The 22,884-nt window shown below is 38.5% G+C and overlaps 1 protein-coding gene across 1 annotated transcript in view; it reads right to left on the reverse strand.

Annotated features, from left to right (window-relative positions):
* HMCN1 (hemicentin 1) overlaps window positions 1–22,884 on the reverse strand; it is a 185,926-nt gene that overhangs the window by 130,045 nt on the left and 32,997 nt on the right. The window contains exons 3-9 of the mRNA XM_065745659.1: window positions 21,047–21,205; window positions 20,296–20,418; window positions 13,172–13,343; window positions 10,453–10,559; window positions 5,700–5,820; window positions 4,936–5,199; window positions 4,631–4,775 (exon numbers count right to left, since the gene is read on the reverse strand). Of these exons, the coding sequence (XP_065601731.1) occupies window positions 4,631–4,775; window positions 4,936–5,199; window positions 5,700–5,820; window positions 10,453–10,559; window positions 13,172–13,343; window positions 20,296–20,418; window positions 21,047–21,205 (1,091 nt within the window). The remainder of the gene's footprint in view (window positions 1–4,630; window positions 4,776–4,935; window positions 5,200–5,699; window positions 5,821–10,452; window positions 10,560–13,171; window positions 13,344–20,295; window positions 20,419–21,046; window positions 21,206–22,884) is intronic.

Below are 22,884 nucleotides of genomic sequence, written 5' to 3' on the forward strand. Positions count from 1 at the left end.
GTCAGATCTCTTACCCACCCCTGAATTGACAAAGTGGTCTTAACTATGACTTTGGCTGTCTGAGTTATTGGCTCCACCACTTGTAATATAGAATAGGCAGCCAATAGCTGTTTTTCAATCATGCTATACCTCCCTTCTGCTCCATGTCAGACCTGAGACCAGAAACCAATGGGGGGCCAAACAGAACTCTGTCATTGCCACAGGCCCCAGCCAAAGACATCCTGAGTGACATCCAATTCAGCTGAGAGGGTAGGATCAAATACACCCAATGTCTGGGCTTGTTTCACTGCCTGTTTTGCTTGTTGGAAGGCATCCTCTTTGTACTCTCTGTACTGCTCTCCCCCTGTCCCACAATTGCCCCTTTTTTGTGAGTCTATACAGAGGTCTCAGCAGCTGTGCTAAATGTGTTAAATAAAGGAACACCAATATCCCAATATACCTAGAAATTCTTGCAGCTGCTTCAGTGTTGTAGGGACTGGGAACACCCAAACCTTATCTATGATGGCACTGGATAGTACTCTGGTCTTTCCTGGTCAGACTACCACCCAATAATTTTACAGATAGGCCTGGACCTTGCAACTTTCGAGGATTTATAGCCCATCCTCTTTCTCATAGGTAGGTGGTTAATGAATCTGCCACCTCTCCTACCGCCTCCAGTGAGTCAGATGTTAACAGGAGATCATGAGTATAGTGGTATAAGTTACCATCAGTAGGTTTTCTCCAATTAGCTAGGTCACGCACCACCAAGTTATGACAATATGTTGGCAAATACACTTACCTCTGTGACGGACCTGAAAGGTCCACTGCCTGCCTCCCCATGTAAATGCAAACTGGTCTTGCAATTCTTCAGCAATCAGAATATTGAAGAATGCATTTGCCAAACCTAGGTCACAATAGCAGGTTTTGATTTCCCTACTCAGTGTGTCCATTAGGGAAGCAATACTGGGTACGGCCGCATGGATGGGCGTGTGACCTTATTCAACTCCCCATAATCCACCCTCATTCTCCATGTTCCATCCGACTTCCACACTGGTTGTATGGGGGAATTATACAGACTGTCTGCAGGTCTTATAATACCCACTTTCTCTAATTCCTGCACCATCCTTGATATTTCATCCTGTCCCCCCAGGAGTCTATACTGTCTTACAGTAGTAATCCAGCATGGTTTTAGCAAGCAAATATGCTCGTGTTTCACATGGCCCCTCAATATCATCTATACCACCCAAATACCAATGTACCTCTGTTGAAGTCCAAATTCTCCCACAGTCATCTGGAGAGCCAGAGCCCATAGAATGTCTATGCCCAAGATGTATTCTGGAATTGGAGCAATAGATACTTCATACTCCCAGGGTGGGAGACGCCCAACCCCCAATTTTTACTACGTCTGGGCAAATGGAACTGTTTGTCCTCCGAAACTACCAATCATCATTCTATCGCCATTAAATCTAGTCGGAACCCCATAAATTATCAATGTCCCTGTGCCTATATCAACCAAAGCCATGACTCTGCACATTTGTTTGCATCCAGAATATCGTCAATTCTACATAGGGCCTCCAGTCCAGTCTGGAGGCCTGAAGGGAACCAACATCCCTTGTCACTCCACTAATTTTACCTCAGGTGTCTCAGGCTATGATGTGGAGGCTTTTTTCTTCTATTCTTTTTTTTAATTCTAGTACAATGAAGTCTTCTAAATTCTAGGTTTTAGTAAGTGTCTGCTATATTATTTGTACTCTCGATTTTCTGGAAGTACTTTGAAATTTCTGATCATTTCTTATCTGCTTCCATATTGAAGTAGGATATGATTGAGCTTCCCATCAATTTTGGCAAAGGCAACCCCGGCCCATAATCAGATGATTAGACATTGCTTTTCAGGATACCCGTATGGGGCCCAATCAGTGTGCCTGTGGGGCAGCCTTCTTAGTTCTAATTGGGAGGACCTCAGTTTCCTCTATCATTTGGACATTGCACCTTGTTTGTAGGCGCTCTGTGTCTCCCAAAACCGCTACTAACTGGTCAGCTTGCTGGACAAGGGCCTCTGAAGCCACTAAATCAGTATTGAGACCAAGATTCCATAAAGATTGGAAGGAGCCTGTTGTAAAATTAGGTCTCTCATTCGCACCGTAAGCTTTTCCATATCTGAGCTTTCAAATATTTCTGAATACATTGCTTCTCTCATGCCTAGTTCATGGATGTAAGTTTTAAGGTCCTCCATACAAGACCATACTCACGTATGCATAAGTATATCAGTTTTATTCAGTCAGGTTAGGTAGCATACTGCCATTAACAAAAGTATTACGGAATGATATTCATTGATATATTGAATAGCAGCTGTATGGTGGAAAACAAAATGAATAAAACTGAATGGTATTGTCAGTCAAGATATTTGATAGATGGTATAATTTAGAAAGACTATCAAGATGGCAAAGCAACAATTGATAATAAGGGAAATGCTCACCCAACTCTGAAGATCAAGGCTTGCAGGGGAAACTCCACATGGGAGGGACCTCCAACAAAAGATCCTTCTCCAGTGTTGGTCAGCCCTTAAACGGGGTCCAGGAGAGGTGAAGCCAGACTCCACCCCTACCGGTCACACAAGTGAATTGCCTTCACTTGTGCTCCTGCAGCTGACTCAGTGCTCACCTCAGGTAATCAATCAGTGGTTCAGGCCACGATTCATCAGTTCACATACACTAGTAGAATATATTTCATGTGGCTTAGCAAACCAAACATCAGCCTTGACCTAACAAGTACAACAACTAGCAGACTCAGAGTGATTTTTGCACACTGCACTCCTTGTCAGAGTTTCACTTACTAGTTTTGCTCCCTTTTTGCAGAGTTGTTGGTGACATATCACAAGGATTTTAATGACATTAGCATTCATTTCCCACTGACTTCCCACTTTTCATCCTTGAGCATGAAAAGCTGGATGTAGCCAGCAGTATATGTTTTCAGCCAGAAAAGCCAGTTGCATCCTGGGTTGTATCAGTAAGGCAGGGAGGGGATTATACCCTTCAGCTCTGCCCTATGAAGCTTAATACTGTGAACAGTATTAAGCTATTATTTGATTTAGTAGTTGGGTAGGGATAGTGATAGGAGGATGGTTGGACTAGATGATCTTGTAGGTCCTTTCCAACCTTACGAACCTATGAACAGTTCTGGGACCCTCAGCACAAAATAGATACAGAGCTTTTGGAGTAGGTACATAGGAGGACCATAGAGATTATCTGAGGGCTGAAGCACCTCTCCCACGAAGAAAGGAGAAGGGAGCTGGGCTTGTTTAGCTTGGAGAAGAGAAGGCCATTCTCCAAGGGAGAACTTCATTGCAGCTTCCAGTACTTGGAAGGGAGCTTACAGACAGAAGGAGGACCAACTTTTTACACAGTCGGATAGCGATAGGACAAGGGGAAAGTTGTTTTAAACTAAAACAGGAAAAAAAGGTGTAATGTTAGGAAGAAATGCTTTACTTAGAGGAAGGTGAGGCACTGTCACAGACTGCCCAGAGAAGTTAAGGATGCCCCATCCCTGGAGGTGAGAAAAGCCAGGTTGGATAGGGCCCTGGGCAGCCTGATCTAGAAGGAGGCAATCAGCTCATGCTGGGGAGGTAGAAGTCAATTTGTAAGATCTCTTCCAACCTAAGACTAGAATTCAGTGAATAAGGTGCTAATTACTAGATTAAGTCTTGTATATCAGACCAGTCAGAAGCTCCTAAGGATGTCAAACAAAATCCTCATTTCTTTACTAGACTGCAACAGGATGTAGACATCTAAAAGCAAAATTTTTTAAATTTTTAATTTTTTAAATTAGAGAAATGTCACTTTTTTTTTTTTTTTTGAAGATACTACTCATTCAAAATTAATATCTGTAATTGAAACATACAGCACTTCTGGAATCAAAATTGAAAAAGTCTATTAATTTCAAAAAACCCTTAGCCTACATTCATTCCAATGGTACTTTCACACAGACACCTGTCTCAGTAGAACTAGAACTTATCAGCTATTTACTTTTTGAAATATGTAGAAGAATGTTTTAGTAAAAAATGATACCTTGTCACCAAAACAAATACACTTCAGTGGAGAGCAGTACTACTACAGCTCTAGTAAACTGTACAGAGGCCATTCAGAACTTCAGTATTCAGAACTACCAGTAAAATGCAGAGAAGAGAAGCAAAATTGTTATCTGTACTTGTGATTAGTAATATTTGGTTTGAAATATATTTTGTTAAATTAACTAGTACGACCTGTTCCCTCTCCTGTTCTGCAATAAGAGAATGAAAAGTACATCATGTTCATTAGGGTGCTAGACACGTAAAAAGCAGGGAGTAGAAGTGTTTAGTTTGACAACTAAGAACTCAAAAAAGTTACACAGCTACTGAAGTATGTTGCATGGTTCACTGATCATAAATGGTACATCACAATAAAAACCACAATAACAGTAACAATAGTAATAATCTAACATTTTACACTGCTGACGGTGTGCAGGAAAGCTTCAGCATTTATCTATTTTGGACTCAATACACAGAATTCAGCACACCTAATGAAGTACTACAGAAATAATCGATTATAATCGTAAATAGAAAACATGGGATACAAATAGGAAGTAAAATAGGATAGGGAAAAAAGTCACTACTTACTTGAATAACTGATCCACTCCTAGTTTTACTCCATCTTTAGTGAAGTGTTGTGTAAAAGGTATAAGACTTTCTACATAGCAAGGAACAGACCCTGGCTGAGAGTAATATCCTGGAGTCTTGCTGGGCATTGTAACTTTTGGAGCATCTGAAGAAAGTAAACATTTCCAAAATGATTATTAATACACCTCATCTTCTCATTAAAAGAGAAATTCAACTTCTGATTAAACTATATTTAATAAGCAATAAAATTAACTTGACCTTCAGAACTCAGATAACTCAGTTACATTCAAGTTAACACATCTTACCAGGAGTAATACTAGAAAATGAAACACTTGAAATTCTCTGGAAAAGATAACCGTCCTTGTCATAGCCCATTATTTTCACAAAAAATGCTTCATCTGGTGGAATAAAGTCAGAAACGTTCCATAGTCCATAGGGCTTTCTGTCAGGATAGTATTTCACAGGCACAGTCTTAAGAGGTTCCCCTGAAATACTCAGAAGCTCAAGACAGTCTACTCTGGCTGGAAGAAGAATTCCTGTGGTATTTAGCAGCACAAAGGTAGGAATACCTAGAAAAAACAGAAACACGGTATTGCAAGTGTTTTAAAAAACAAATTCAAATAAATTCTATGCGCATTGCCTACCAGCCAATGAATGCACCATTCAGTTTCAACCTTAACAAAGTAGCAGAAAAATAAGATGCTCTAGAATGTCCTCTGCTTATTAGCTGTCAGGAGACACAGCACTTAAATCACTGAATTCCAGCAGGTGTTCCTGAAATAGCAGCCTCTGTAATAACTGCTCACCATGGCAAAAAGGTTTTTCTTAGGCTCGAAAACTACCAAAAACTGAGCAGCAATTTCAAGCCATTTCATAGTTTCAAACCACAGGATTTGTGTGACAATAAAGAAAACTAACACAAAAATATCTTTCAATTAGCTAAGAATAAATCAGTATTAGCCCAGATTAAATTATCAAAGTCCACTAGAAAGATCATCCTTCTTTATTTTTGGTGCCTTGTACTCCCAAAAGCTGTTATTGCTTAGCATGGAATAAAATGAATATAAACCTTGCACAGGTCTGCTAGATGTTTTCTTGAAGTCTAATGTTGGCTTCTTGGAAAATCCAACTCGAAATTCAATGTTGCTGAGACCTGTAATCCGAACAGAGTGCCTTCCACTGCTCAACGTCTGAAAAGGCAAAAATAGAAGATTAACAGACAAATTAGCATGTCAGCATTTCTAAGTTTCTGAACAATCCACTGAGATCGGTACAAAGAACTCATAGGAGGCTTATGTGAAGCTATACATGAGAAAGGCATTTAATAATGCTATACTTTAAGATACTACTACCAACAGCTGTAGTACCTGCAAAAAGAGCCAACTGATTTTGTCTCAGGTAATCCACAACACAAACACACGAGACCAACAGTTACTTAAATATTCCAGTGACAGTGATTGGAGAACATTTCTGGAAGCTTGTGTTATGACTTTTGTAAAGTGTATTACAAAACAGGAAATGAAACACAGGTCATTGGAAAAATTAGCATTCATTTTCTGCTGTTTTTACTTCCAGTGCTACAACAATATATTCTACCTTTTTATTAGTAAGCTTAATATTTTTAATATATACATAGCTAATTTTATCTGTAAGGTACATGCAGACATCATAAGCACTGCATAAGTACAGAGCCACCTTAACCAGTGCAGCGTGTTAGAATTTCTCCCCTTTTAAAGAGAGGGTCCTTGTTGCAGAGTCAAGGATGCAGAAGCAGTTACTTCTGCAAGCCTTCACTTTATTGCTTGAGAGTACAGTAACTTCTATGCAAGGCAAATCAAAATAATTGTAGGACTGAGGACTTCTTAGAGTCACTTTTTATCATTGCAAGTTAACAAATAAAAGGAGCATGAGGCTTTTGTCCTCACCTACTTTCACGCTGCCCAGTCATTAGGAAAAACTGCTGTACTGAGCATAGTGTCAGGTGTTACACATGCTTAACTGACAAACCCATGGACAATACCATCCAGAGCAGCAGGAAAAAAATAAAATAAATCGAATGGCTGTGAAGGGTGATGTCTACAGTGCCGAGATCTAAGCTGAATTTAGTAAAATCTACTCTAATTTTTTTATCTGAAACAATGCAACCTATAAGGCATGCAATGTAAAGAAAATGAGTATTAAAGAAACATTAATAAGATTTATCTATCATGACAGTATTATCTAACGAACACTTAAAATACATAATTCTTTCAGACAGTAAGCATATCCAACACAGCTGTATATGAATATTAAGCAGTTGTTTCTCATAACTGCCAGGGAAGACACTGACAAATTGATGTGTATCTGCTTAAAACCACCTGTTTGATCCTATTTGTTTAGCCTTTCACCTTAGAAAAATCGCTAATAAAGCCTTTTTATATAAACTAGCTGTTAAGAATATGAAGAAATACTTCTGTGTGTCAAGCAACTTGTGTTATCAGGTGTTGATTGGCATATAAAATTCGATTAGGTAAACACAGTCACAAAAATCTTTACACAGTCTTATGTATCTGGATTTGGAATTTACAGTGCAATTAAATTTCTCAAAGCATTTCCTAAATTTTTAGCCACATCCTTAATGTCATTGAGCAAACAAAAAAAGCCAGTAACTACAGCTAAGTATACGATGCACAGAAAAGCACCATACAAGGAAATTGTATCTCTTTATGAATTGCTCAGACTTTTGGATACTTGTGAAGTTTTAAGGCTACAATGACCAATGCTTTCCAATGAGTACTTTCCTAATCTCTTTTCAGTATCTGTGATCAAGGACCATTGTTACTGTTGCTCCTCCCAGCTGGAGTTACAGGTGAGCCCTTCCTAATTTATCAGGTGTCTTTAAATCATCCGGATAATCTATCCAAAAATATACTATCCTTCTTGATTATACTGTTTGGGTATTATTCACACTGGGCCATCATCCTACAGAGTACTATTAATTCAGGCGTTTACCCTACACTTACAAACAGCACAACATGGAATTTGACAAAAATGTATATATCTAGAAACAGATGCTCGAAAAGAACACTGGTTTTGGTTGAAAACAAACTTACTAGCATAAAAAAAACCCTCTTACTTCAAAAGACCTCACACAGCAGAAAGAAAAACATGCTACCATAGTAATAAGGTTTTTAACTTTGCTGTTATGTTTACATACTTATATTTGCAATATATACATCTGATTAGGGCTTTCAGTTACATCCCCGGTAAGTGGAAATTATTCACTGGTTTGACATTATCTTCCTTTAAGATTGCCTTATAGTAGCTGATAAAATCACAAGCTTTTTCTGCTGATTTCCCTCCCCTATTGCATTTCTCAACCACACAAATGATATTTTAACCTTATAAGATTCTGTGGCACTGCTCAGCTGAGAGTCATGTGCTGCTGATTAACAATAGGCTCCAACAACAGCTGGATGATCATTACTCACTCTCCTCCCCAGACTCACCCACTCCCTTCTCAAACACCTGGTGGACAAGCTCTTTAAGGAGCAATTTGGAACAACTGCTTATGGAGGAACATCTATCTCATGGTAATTCAGCAGTAGGTCCAGGAGATCGCCTGACTCACAGCTAGTCTAGAAAACAGACACACACAACAAGCTTTTCTCTCTGAAAATATGTGCTCCCTACCACACAAATACGTTTTGCACAAGAAGGAACCACAAGCTCACCTTGTGCTATGTCTCTGCAAAAAGACTGCTGACACTGTAAGCCAAAATGACTATAGTCGACCAACCGGGAGGAAAACTCTTTTTCAAAAGAAACATAGAGGCACACCTTTGCTGTTTTCATAACTGAAATACCTGCAGCCAGCTGGAGAAAACAACTGGATTTCCCTGTGCATTTAGTATTACTTGAGCCTGTGATTTAAGAGCTTCACTGCTGTAATAGCAAAGGGACCAGTGCAAACGAGACGTGACAAAAGGAAGGAAAATGAATGCTCACCCATCTCCAAGGAGCTAGGTTCACAGGAAAAGAACTCCAAGAGGAGGGATCACTAGCAAGAGATTTCCTCAGTGGCAGTCAGCCCTTAAATGAGGTCTAAGATCCTGGCTTCACCCCTTCCAGTCACACAAGTGAATTGCCTTCACCTGTGCTCCCAGGGCTGACTGAGTCTTTCCTTCAGGTGCTCTATCAGTAGTTCAGGCACTCAGCAGTTCCCATACAAGTGGGCACTGACAGATTGCCAAAATTTGTTTGTGGTTTAAGATGCAAACTTAATGGACTGAACACTCTGCTGTTGATTTAGTAGTAGCTAATACTGGTTTAGTTCAGCATGACTTGTTATCAAAACCAAATGAAAATAACATTTTGTACATCAATATAAGCTGCCTGTACAAACCTAATTGAAGACTTGCTTTGCTCATAAAAGATAAAGTCGCAAAAAGAATTAAATTATATTCAATATTTTATTTTTATGTTTTTGTATACTTTCATGTTTTTAAACTGAAAAAAAAATGTTGGAGACAGCTTTAGGCTGAGCTGTGAAACAATAAAAAACTCCTTACTGCAGGAGCAGCCTGATCTCTGGCCAGGGGTGGTCTGCACCTAGCAGCATGCTGGCCTACTTTCCAGCTGAGCCACTTGGCAGTTTGCACTGTGCTCAGTGCCAGTCATGATTTTATGAGAGCTTATCAGCCCTTGCTCGGCAAGTCATTAAAGGTGTCATGCTCCTCTCAGCAACTCCTGGAATCCAGAAGCATCGTGCAGAAATAGATGTCATTCTACTTGGTTCAGTTCACATCCAGAAAGGTCACAGCACAGCAGTAGCCACACAGGGCTAGTGAGAGATCAAACAGGGCATTTGCTTTCTCTGCACTCAGGTTCTCAAAGTTGCAGGGTAAACTGAGGTTGCTCTCAATCTATTCTCTGCCCTGCCATGTGCTCTCCTAGCTCCAGGTCTGCAGCAGAATCAGTGGTTTCCTACACTGCTTTATATGACTTGTTAGGTAACACAGTTCAAGTGTTTGAAAAATGTCAGTATCTAGCCATGAAAACAAAACTGAGGATAAGGAGAAGGCTGAGGTCCTCAACACCTTCTTTGCATCTGCCTTTAAAAGGCTGATCAGTTATCCTCAGGGTACTTTACACCCTAATCTGGAAGTCTGGGATGCTATGCTGAATACACCCCCAGTGATTCAGGTGGAGGCAGTTAGAGAGCTCCTCCTCCATACGGGCTGTCACAAGTCCATGGGACCAGATAGGTTCCATCCTAGGTTACTGAGGGAGCTGGAGGGGGTGATTGCCAAGTCACTCTAGTATTTCTAATAGTTCAGGATCTTTAACTTTACATGCCACTCATATGGACAAACTGATTTACATACTGTAGGACCTAAGTAATTTACTGATAAAAGAGTTAGAATTAAATGTTGATTAACTGAAATTGACTTTGTGAACCTGCTAACAAAGTCTTTGGCCTACAAAATACAAATCAACTCCGTCTCCCAGCCCTCCAGACTTGTTGTGCATAGTAAAGCGTCTTTGTGCTGGGGCTCCCTACAGAGTCTCTGCTCACTAGAGTACAAAAAATTCAGTGCTCACTTCATCTTTTTTCCATCCAAAGAAAAACAATTTGATCTCAGACTGTAACATCTAAATACCTTAACATATTGATAGTAATTTTATGCTGACTTCAGAATGTCACATAATGCTCAGAAAAAAACATTTAGTGTAAAAGCACCTTATCCATGAATATTTCTGATAAACAGTGTGGAAGGTCATTACACAACCCTCTAGTAAACTACAGAACAAGCCATGTATTATTTTTGCTATAACTGTACCTTAATTGTCCATGTTCCAGGCTCTGGATCTTTGACATTTACTACTTTTGCAGAGTTGTGGATATTCAGCAATTCATTCAGTCCCAATTCTTTACTGATCTGTTTACCTAAATAAATAAATCAACAACAACTAGAGTATATTGCTTAAGAAAATAGACTAAATACAATATTTTTCTTCATTTCTGATGTGCATTTGATACTAGTCGTACTACTTAGTAGAGTCAATGACATTTACAACAGTCAAAATCCCTTCCAATTCCTTGCCAGAATACTAAAAACAATCATTTATTTTCACTCTTTTCATTCACTAGAGAGTCCTAGTACAGCCATCAAAATTACAGTTGCTGGATTTCCTACAGCTCGTTAAGTAAAACAAGTTCTCTTCTTTACAGGGAATAACCAGCTCCCAGTGAAAGGAGGCAGCACAGAAGCACACTTCCTCAGAGGGGATCCTTGAAGAGACTTACCTTAACCAACACAGCAGTTGACAGCCTACTCACTGTCTTGTCAAGTAGATCTGTTGCAAGCTGGATTAGACCCATAAAAATATTGACAAGCCAGGATTTCCAGACATTACATGGCGACTAAATTCCTCACAGAGAATTCAGCCGGTGAGATATCACAGACCTTGATAAAATACTACAAGTTTCCATAATGCACTGCACCACACTTTATATGTACACTTATGTGTACAAATATATGGATATTTTGTATGCAGGAACTGGTTCCCTATAGAAGCATTTTACTCCACTAATGGTGACATGTGCTTTCATCACTAAAAACAGCTCTAGCTGTTTCAGAGTATTGGAAATAAATTTTAAAGTTAGGAACAGAGTTTCACTATATCAGATTTACCTCCACTAACTTCAGTTAAAATATAACGGTGTTAGATGCATGGAGCTGCCCTAGAAAGAAATGAAAACATACACGTGGGGCCAAAGCTTCAGCTGAGCCGAGTTGTGACTGAGATTGGTGTTATTGTGAACTCTGAGCAATTTTTTTTTCCTGTAAACAAATCACAATGCCTCAGTGGAGGACAGACCAGATCATATTTCCAAGATAAAATAACTTGTGTTATGTCCTCAGCCATAAACCATCCAGAAAATACAAAGAACGATCTGAATTTATTTCTGGAGAGCAATCTCCAAGTTTCTAAAGCATCACCTTAACAATAAACAACAGATTTGTCTGAACCACAAACTACAGATTAGCATACAAATCTCCTTCCACATCACACACAGTATACAGATATAGATTGCTACATGAAAAAGTGTGATTCTGAATCTTTCCTTCCTCTAAAGCAGGGGTGTCCAACCTTCTGGCTTGCTTGGATCACACTGAATGAACAGGAATTATTTTGGGCTTCATATACATAGATTGCTCTGAAATTAATGACTCCTATTTCCATGGAAACTACAACGGATTCAAAGAAAACAAATGCACTGTTTGATAGAGCAAATTCTCAGCTACAAATTGCTTTTACAACATAGTCACCACCACTAGTGCATGCCACTGTAGCACTGTTGCCACTGCTGAAACACACCACCCACCTCTCCGTATGCTCACATTCACTGTTTGGTCTCCATAAATATTCAGCAGAAGTTGACAAATGTCAATGGGTGCCATTTTTTCTGCATGGAGGAATTCAATGACCTACTTTCATTTCAAACGCACCTCTATGTCAGACACCATTCTGTCAGACTGCCCCACTGCTGCCACCCATTGCATACTAAGAAAATGCAATGGAATACTGGCAGGTAGATTCAACCTCTACAGCCACACCACCAACATTAATCTCTAACATCATGGGTCAACATAACAAAACAGGAGGCATTACTTTTGGAACAGCTTTCATGGATTAAAAAAATCCTCTGTTAAGAGAGGTCTTACAGAAGTCTGGTTAAGGGACATGAAATTTTGAGTTGAATGTTTGGCTGCATCTCTATAAATTCCATTTTAAAATTTGCAAGCAATTCATGTCAACTGAAAATAGAATCACAAATATACCAAAAAAATTCTTTTTTTTTTCAATCTTAAAATCTATTCTCAAATTCTTTTATGAAAACAGAAAGCAAGGCTGAATGCTTTTTCACTATTTACAGGACTGCATTTATCCAGTGTATCAAGATGCATACAATTTTTTGCCACAATTGAGTTAGCCCTCTGCTGCACCCTCCCCCCCATGTCTTGGTTTCAGCCTAGATGGTGTTAATAGGACACTGATATTTGGTTTCTGAAAGATGATGGGTGCATGCCCATGGCCAGGCTGCTTGGTGAGGAAGAGCTTCTGCCATGATGGCTCAGGGCAGTGAGCAGTTGTAGCATGGGCTGGTCAGGCCACACGCACGCATCCTGTGGGTTGGACATGCCCAGTTTAAGGAATATTGGTTTAGCTCTCACCATCATGTGAGTGAAGAACCATCATATGAAACTCCTAAATGATGGTTCAGTGACTATACAAACATAGAATAAGAAAAGCAGAAGTGTCCAGAAATTTGAAAACAAGGAAACCAAGGAAAGGAAAGAACGTGAGAGGAACCGGTGAGAAGAGAGAGATTTCTGAAATTATGATACTGCTTTTCAAAACGCGAGGATGCTAGTCATTCACTTATATATGGCCTTTCCTGTTGAAGACAGAAGAGATGATTTGCCTTTTTACTCTTTTTATTCTTTTTTTTATTTTTTCTAACATAGTAAAAGAATGCACAAGTTACTTTACCTAACGGATCATGAATTTCAATTGCTGGTGAAGGACCACTCAAGGACACTGTAACCTCTTTCAGACTTGGATCAAAAGGGATCTCCCAAATATTTACAGCCATAGTCAAATGGTCTGTAGACAAGAGATGCACTTTGGATGCTTGAACTGCTTCTTCAACCCATTTCAACACCTAGAAGAGAAAATAACACATTACTTTGCTGAAATAGTCGAATAGTATTTGTTATTGAAATATTTTCTGTCGAAATACTGCCCCTACTGTCTGTAGGCAGTTAATATGGAATCTCTACAAGACCACTTCTTTCAGCAGTGTATCATCTGATACCACATAGCTACCACATCCCCCTGAGAGGATAGAGGACTTAATACAAAGATTCACTAAATTAACTTCAATAAATTTATTCTGAAGACTGCACAAATATAATTTCCATTCACATCAGTAATATGTGATAGCACAGGAATATCGAAAGAACAGCACAGCAGGGAACTTTTAGTAACAGGAAACAAAGCTCTTATACCACGGCAAAGGCATACTTCAGCTTCTACTGTTCAAATCAATAATCCGTACAGATAACATGACAAAACAGACCTGAACTAGATGGTCTAGAAACACAACAGCCAAAACTGTTTTGTCTCACCTCTGCTGTTATAAATTCTGAAGTGAATATGCCTATTCGGGCTTATAAAGACAAATATATTTTCAAATATATTAATACTTAAGAAGATATTACTGAAGCCAAAAGCAACATGGTATTGGAAGGAGAAAGAAATAAACCTGGATATGCCTGCATAGACACACTTACACTGTAAAATTACAGAGTAGTTTTAAATGGGAATTAACAATATATATATATGCATATTTGTGGCTGCACACTTTTTATTAGCTAAAGCAAGAAGGAAAATTTCCTTATCAAGGTGTATTGAGTACTTGCTATCTATGGGCTTCATATTTCTTCTCTAAAGCATCTGATATAAAATATTGCTTGACCAATAATTCAGTATTGAACAGAAAATAATGCTTTAGAAATTTAAATCTTGTAACTAAATCTGAATCTATGCCTTACAAAAAATTAATCCTTGGCTTTAAACAATCAACACAAATCAAAGGTAATAAATAAATAAAAATAACTCAAAAGAGATCTATTCCAATAGTAATAATAATAATAAAACAGTTAATCTATCTAACCTAGATAGAACCTTAGGTCTCACTGGACTCTGCTTCAACTACAATAACTCTGAACTGGAGCACTGTCAGATGGCCCAGCATCAGTAACTAATCAGGGTAAGAGTAACAGTACTCAACATCTCTACAGTAATGCTACCCAAGAGAGAAACACCTTTCCTGTAATAACTAGTTGCTACTCAGTATGTTTAGATGAGCTGCTGAATGCTGTTAACAGAAACCACAAGGCTTCCTTAAGAGCTAACTCATTTTACATTTTTCTTTCTGAAATTAGACTTGAATTAGACTAATTGAAATTTAGGTCCAAAAATGCTTCCCAAGTAGCTTCAGTCTGTTCTACATTACTCTACCATGGCCATGCCCCTTTTTCTTTTTGGTCTGTATGTACGTGTGCATTAGGCACGTGGTAAGGTTGTCAGTTAATTCTGGGATCTTAAGTTCACAGTGACTGTAGGGTGAATATCTGTATGAATAGCACCCTACCACTATAATGAAGATGGACAGTATATTTTTGGATGGATCATCCAGAATGGCATAAAGACACCTGATAAATAAGGAAGGACTCAGCTGTCACCAAAGATCAAGACTCGCCTGAAACTCCACACAGAACTCCCCAGTGGTGGTCAGACCTTAAATGGGATCTGGGAGAAGTGGAGGCAGACTCCACCCCTTCCAGCCACAAACGTGAATCAACTTCACCTGTGCTCCTGAAGCTGACTCAGTGCTTGCCTCAGGTGGTCAATCAGTGGTTCAGGCTGTGATTCAACAGTTCTCATACAGTGACATTGTTAAACAAATTGTAAGATTTAATGAACCTACATGCATTTTCAGAAGAAAGGGATATTCCTGTCTGGCAGAAGTTTAAACTTGTTTCACGTTATCAAAATACATCAAGTCACAAGGTAAAGCACCCTTGCAGGTGCTTGGACAATATGTAAATCATGCTAGTTATTTATACACAAAATAATACATTAAACTCGGAACTGCTAATATTACATTCTTGAAAATTTTGCCAGATGAGACTTTAACATAGACATGAGGAGTTAAAAAAATAAGAAAAAATAAATAAATGAAAAGATTCTTACATAACAATTTGAGCTCCCAAGACACAATTTTTAGGGGCTCCTCTTGATCATTGCCTCCTCCCAAGTCCTGACAAGCTTTCCCCTGAGCAGGAAGCACAGCAGTGGCCATGGTGCAGATGGCAGCCCACCAACCCAGTGTTCCTGGACCAGTTCTGTGCTTAGTGCTTTCATTTGTAAAGAGTTAGAAGGTAAGAACTAAGTGGGTAGCTTAGCTCACACTCATACACTAGCTTGTAAGAAAAGTTGCTCCATAACTAACAGAGTTTCTATTAAAATCACTATTTCACAGTAAATATAAACTAGAATTTGATTTCTCTCTAGTGCAGCTTTCCTAGATTGGGCTTTCCCACAGGATTGCTTTGCAAAATAATTCTGCCTGCTGGAATTAACCCCAAATTGCCTTTTGTCAGGAGTTTTCCCCTCCTACTGCTTATGCCCCCCTTCCAAAAAAATTATCATTTTGTATGAATTAATTTGTTTTCTGTTTTACAAACATAGCTACCCATATTAGCAAACAGATGGAAACAAAACACAGTTCTACCTAAGTTAATCTGAAAGCACTACAAAAGCTGAAAAAACATCTCTCCACATTATAAACCATCACAAGATACCTAGTCAAGTTTGTTCCAAACTACTTCTGCAATTAATAAGAAGTGATTTAAGATAGTTGAAATTAGAATAATAAAATTACTACATGATGAACATGCATGATCTCAGTGATCCCAACGCACTCTGTGGAACCTTGACTTATCTGTCACTGGAGTCGTGCTGCAAACCAGATTAAATAATCTGTATTTAAAGAAAACTCAAAGAGGGAGAATATTTCTTAAAAGTCAACAAAAATCAACAACATATACCTTCAGCAAAATAATTTACAAGAAGTCAGATCCTTCCAGATTTGAAAGAAAATGGCTGTGGGTTCTCCCTCCATCTCTCAGTCCTACATGATACTAATTCTCTAGAGCAAATTTTGCTTTCATACAGCATAGATCACATCAAACTACCACAGTACCATGTTAAGTTAAAAAAGAAATGGGAGGAAAGTGGGAGGAAAGTCTCTCCAGTTGGAAATTCATTAGTGGCATGCAACTGTTTATTTCAAATCAAAACTCTAAACTAATATTTTATGAACTCCAGATATCATTTTTGGCAAAGAAAAAAAAAAAGTAGTGCTGAACTGTGGAAATACTTCCAAAAGTTTGCTTTGTTTCATAAATTAAATGAAGCCTTGCATCCAATCACTGGAGACATGAGTAACAATTATTTAATGATACCCAGCAGTTAGCATACTTTAAGAGAAGAATAAAGAACTCAAAAATGTGTTTTCAATAAAGTGAAGCAATTCCATTCCTCTTCTACTCGTTTTTACTATAAGATCCACCCAGAAAAACTGTCAGTTAACCATCCAGTCAATTCAGGCAACATTATGCCACAAAATTCCATCAACAATTCAAGTAGCACTAGGAGAAGAGGAGCCTGCCCATCAGCCCAGCTCTGCACAGGTCCATTGCTGAAAAAAATGGTATACTTGCAACTGTGATGCTAATCCAGTTATTTTAAGGAAAGTTGCTGGTCTTTGAATGGAAGAAACATGTCTGGCATGCTTCCATTTTAGCTTCTCCTTAGGCATCCTTCTTCACATGACAGCCTGCCAGCACCTTCTGTGCATGCTCTGCAAAAGACCAGCCATCAACTATTATGGGGTGTGGAAGGGAACCAACTTTTTAGCTTTTGGCTTTTCCATTGAAACAATCCAACGCAGTGCCCACTGCACAAATCCAGGCTGGTTTTGACAAGGTGATCATGTATCCTACCAGAAATGGAAACTAAGCCTCCCAGATAAAATCCACTAAACAGTTCATTAATACACAATCAAATTGGATAAGAAGTCTAACCTAGACAGACCATAATTGTCTGTCTTACTGAGTAATGCAAAAACACAGGGCCAGGAGTTAGCTTCTGCATTACCCTGTCAAAGTTTGTTTGACTGAACTACCACTACACAATATTAAATGTCTGCATAAAAACAAAAGTAAGTTCATATGTATTAACAAGACAACACATTTCAGAAGTTGTAAACCACAGGGTTGTTTTCTGAATGTGGTAGCTACAGCATTTCTCAGTATATCTGGGAAAGTTTTATCATAAATTCACTTTAACAAAGTAAGACACATCTGAGATAAAACATGTTGAACATACATACCATTGCACAATTTAAAAAAATTCATTCATGTAATTGAAGACAACTAAAATTCATATGACTAGATTCCTTAAGGAAGTCTCAACACAGTGAATTCACTGTTTTCTGACAAAAAAAGGGAATCACAGATGACTTCTCTATCCTTTTTGCTCTTCCTCTGTATTTCCATTTTATCCATGAAGACTAGATTTCCATTTGTCTATCTGACAGAATGGTAACATTTATCTAATAGTTCTGATTGTCTATTATTATTAATGATGCAAACTTAATTTTGTTATCTTTCTTATATGCAAATCAGAAGGTGTCAGGGAGTATACGTGGGTGGTAGTCCTCCATGGACTGAACTCTATCCAGGTTACCACTAGTGGGAGCTTGGTCTTTCTTCTTCCACTCCAACAGCTACACAGTCAGATAAGGTCATGAATACATAGCATTACCAGAGTTTTGAAATACCTCCTACTTTTGTAGCTGTTACCATTTATAACCACATCACCTTAAAGTTCACATGTTCTTTCACATTTAAAGTCTATGAAACAGCAGTAAGTATTGTCCTCAGCAAAATTTCAACAAACAGTAAATGTTAGGACAAAGCCTCCGGCACAGGCTATGCCAACTAAGTCTGACATTAAGCATATTGAAATATATTTCCTTATATAAAAATATAAAAATATAAAACTATATTTATATATAATCCTTTCATTTCTTCTCTCTAATTTTAGATTGATTAAGCTAACAAGGGTTCTGTTTTCATGCCTTTGTTTTTAGTTTGCAATGGCTTTGTGTAACTGCCAAACCATCACTCCCTTAATCCCTTTACATTTTTTACCAAGAGATGAGCAATACCTATCAATCTCACAATCTCACAATCTCACCTATCAAACTGCTGTGGGAAAAGATATGGCAATGCTTATGAAGTCTTCAGATACTACAGTAAACCTTAGCTACAATTCCTGTTTATGAATTCTATGTAGCCAGGCTGATGACCATGAGGCTACGCAGGAGTTCCCTTAGAGTGGAATTTGCCCTTAAGCAACTTTTCCTCTGGGATGATGCAATTTATGCTGTGCAACTGCCATTTCAGAGAGAAAAGAGCACAAACACCTTTGCTTCTAATCCAAAATTGTATCAGAATTGGAAGCTACTGAGAGAAGCTTAAATTCAGAGCAGAATCTAACCTCAGTTTTTAAGCAATGTTTTTGAGACTTTTTAATTTCCAAAAGTGAAAATGGAAGCCAAAAAATTACTCAAGTGTCTTCACTCTTGCTATAACTCACTTGTGTAGTTTACTTTCTTCCTCCAAAATTCAATAAGCAATTCTCAGAGATCCATTTCCCAACCCTGTCATTCCAGTAAAGTTTGCAACACTGGTTTTAAAGTAGATTTTCTCCTTTGGGATCATTATAGAAAGACCACATCGTGTAATATTCTGGATGAAATGCACAAAGGGCAAGGATGGGAACAAGAGTCTGTAGCTATATAACAAAAATAGCTTTATTTGTTTTTTGAGGAGTAGAATGATGAAAAATGTCTAACAAAACAAGACACTGATTTGGCAGGGTATTCCATCAGTGATTTGTAGAGTTCTTCCTAACCTACAGCTTAACATTAGCTGCCTCCAGGCCCAAAACAGTGACTACATTTTTATGAACTTCATTTTCATTCATTTTTCATTGACTGCTCAGATAAAAAGGAGAGCACGTTCAGTGTCTGTTGAATCTTGCCTGAAGTACATGCTATAAACAGCTGATGCAGATTACTATTATATTTCCTGTTCTTTTGCATCCACACACAGGGGAATATGTTCCTTGAAAAAGTAATTTTGTTGATACAGAGTATGCAGCTAAGGCTTTATCTGAGATGGCAGACTTTTGGTAAGCTCATTTCTGTGATCCCTTATCATGGATGAAGTTCTATATAAGGTCACAATGGTTACTTCGTAGTGTGTACGTATATACGTGTATATAAATATATATATATATATATAATGTAACACAATTTGTTCAGCAGTTACCATGGAGGACTTTCAAAAGTGTTGTAAAGTTCTACCAAAGGGATCACTAAGACCACTGAATGGAGATGCAATTACATAATGCAGTATGCTCTTCCACTCTTGTGCCTACCCCAAGAAATAAAACCCTGCAAGAATAGCACCTACTGATCACCACTCACTGATATCAACCTCTGGCTTTTATTCATATCCCCAAGATGAAAAGCCCCTTCTGTATAAAAGGATTTTAGGTAGTCTATTGTGAGATGCTTTACCCTTTTTACACAAAAATTGCAAAATGCAGCTCAGAAACTGTACTGTCCCAACAGCCAATTTTTTCCTCTAACTTTTCCTCTAATTTGGGAAGGATTAATCCTTTTGATAACTTTCACATCATTGCCTATACATTATTACAACCCCAGTAAGAACTTAAGTCTTGCTAAGCAACAAGAGGAGAAAACTCCATTTCATCTCCAATATTTGTTACTGCCAATGATTTAGAAATGAAGGAACAAAATATTTTTTATATAAAGATCTCTACGGTGCATATACTGTTTACAATGTATAAAAAATTCCAGCTCCCTTAATAACTAAAATATATTTTAATCTATCTCATGAACTATTTTAACTATTTAGCAGAATTTATATAGCAGAATTTGGGAAATTTACCTCATTAACTTGCTTTTTGTCTAAGTGAAAAACTTGACCAGAGCTTGTTGAGGCAATTTCTTCATAGACCTTGTAACCAATATGATCCCTGTCATCACAGTCTCCAGTGAGCACAAATACTACCTGTATTAAAAAACAAAAACAACAACAACAAATAAGCATCCAAGTTGTTTGGGATGCAGTGCAAACTTTTTCATGAAAACATTTTAAAGCCACCCTGAAAGCCTGACATCAGAAGTGCATCACTTGGCATTGGTTCATATCATGTCAATAACTGGATGTTATGGGTTTTTTATTTTTGTTGTATTATTGATATTCCACATCATAACATCATGTGGTGTATTGGGAGTTAAAAAAAAATGGCACCCCAGATGGGACTCGAACCCACAATCCCTGACTTAGGAGGGATGTGGAATATCAGTAATATAACAAAAAATCATAAAACCATAACACTGGACATCCCAGAAAACTTGTCTCAAAACAACATAAAAGCATAACTGACATGCTGACCAAGCATAAATACAAGCTCCATTTGCATTACTTTATCCACAACATTTAAAATAAATGTTCCTTCAAGTTTTTATTAATCAGATCAGATATCTCAATTTAAAAAATAAAGTTCTTAGAATGGCATTATTCCTTCTGTAGAAACAAATTTCACTGACATTCACATAGTGAAATTTTACCCTTTAGTATGGAGAAAACACAGCACTAAAGACAAGCCAACTCAGAATGAAAACCCCCAATGTACCTGTGACTGCTTCTGTTGAATGAGCTGAAGTACTTCATGGGTAAGCCTATAGTCCTTAGATCGTGCATCAGTAAATACATAGATGAAAGAACCAGGAAGAGAGATTTCTAGAGCAATCTTAATTGCCCCAATGCTCATCTCTGGACAGTCTCCACCGCCCTGTTTACAATCAGAAGGAGGAAAAAAAACTCTAAGGAAAAGAACATACCGAATAAATTATTTTCTCTTGGAACACTTGAAACAGACACCTTCTCATCTTATATCCTTTTATTCACTTCTTTTTTTTCCCCGAAGTATTGTATATTTTCTGCAAAGTGTCACAAACTCACACTTGAGCAACACCTAGAAGAATTACTTAGGGAAACTGAAGTTGGAGGAGAAAACTGTAGTTGGCTCTGAAATTAGTCAGTGTCATGGTCACCCTTATCTCCCCTAAGAGAGACGTGTAAGTTAGCTCCAGCTCCTGTGCCAGACCCATTTCTTCACTCTCACATTCCCTTACTGTCTGACAGTGCAATGGCTCTGGCAGCATGCAGCAGTCACAGGAAGTGACAGCCACACAGATGGAAGTGACCTCAGCCATGCAGGACTGCTCTCCAGGAGAGTACTTGGTTGCCAGGATGGCAAGAACTTGCCCTGGACTTCCCATGGTATGGCAGGCAGTGTGAGGAGCTCAGCAGAGGGCACAGTAGATCTGTTTCCCAGTGACCTGTGCTAATACACAGACAGCTGCACAGCTGGAGATTTTTCAGGCCATTTAGATAAAGGGCTTCCAAATATGACTTTATTTAACTTTATAGAAATTGACCTTTTCAGAAATTAACAATTATTCTTTTTCACATATATAACAATCCATTTCACATATCAAATACAGAACTTTCTGAACAGCTGTACATGAACTGTAAAACCCGGCCCTGTGATCAGCAACAGATCTCTGCATTTTCAAGATTACTATTAAAGAAATAATTTATACTTAATCAACATGCCTTCACACATGCACACAACTCCACAGCAGTCTTGGAAGGAAGGATCAAAAAGAACCTCGGTGCATCTGTTTGTTAGTCCATCAGGGCAATCAGAAACTGGTTTGAAGTTGAACATTCGCACGCCAGGGAAAAAAGGCCCTGCCTCCCACAGCCCCCCAGTCCTCCAGAACTTCAGCTGACCTGAACCAAATCTTCATATCAGTAACAACTTTTCAATTCCTGTAACTCTGATTCAATTTCAAAACAAGAGCATTTCAAACTTCTCATCCACATAGGAAATAGTTACTTGGCTATTTCTGTAAGTAGTCTTACTTTAATAGGAAAGGTAAGTAGTAGAGTCTGGGGTGCATGAAACTCGAGAGATGATTCTCCAACATTTCTGACATGCCTGAACTTCATCTTTGCAATGCCTGTACAATCCTAAGGGATGAAACAATACACCCCAAATGAATCCATACTCAGCACTGGTGAGGCTGCACCATCAGTACTGTGTTCAGTTTTGGGCCCCTCACTACAAGAAAGACTTCAAGGCTCTGGAGCATGTCCAGAGAAGGGCAACAAAACTGGTGAGGGATCTAGAGCTCAAGTCCTATGAGGAGCAAGCTGAATTAGACTGGATAATAGAAGTCATAGAGTAGATGTTATTGCTCTGTAAAACTCCCTGAAAGGTGGTTGTGGCAAGGTGGAAGTTGGCCTCTTCTCCCCCTTACCTAGCAATAGGACTAGAGGAACAGCCTCAAGTTGTGCCAGGGGAGGTTAAGGTTGGACATTCAGAAGAATTTCTTCTCTGAAAGAGGCCAGGCACTGGAATGGGCTGCCCAGGGAGATGATAAAGTCACCGTTCTGGGACAT

Source organism: Cyrtonyx montezumae, unplaced genomic scaffold (genome assembly GCF_038088225.1).
Source record: "Cyrtonyx montezumae isolate F1298 unplaced genomic scaffold, pur_monq_1.0 scaffold_1, whole genome shotgun sequence".
Taxonomy (NCBI): Eukaryota; Metazoa; Chordata; class Aves; order Galliformes; family Odontophoridae; genus Cyrtonyx; species Cyrtonyx montezumae.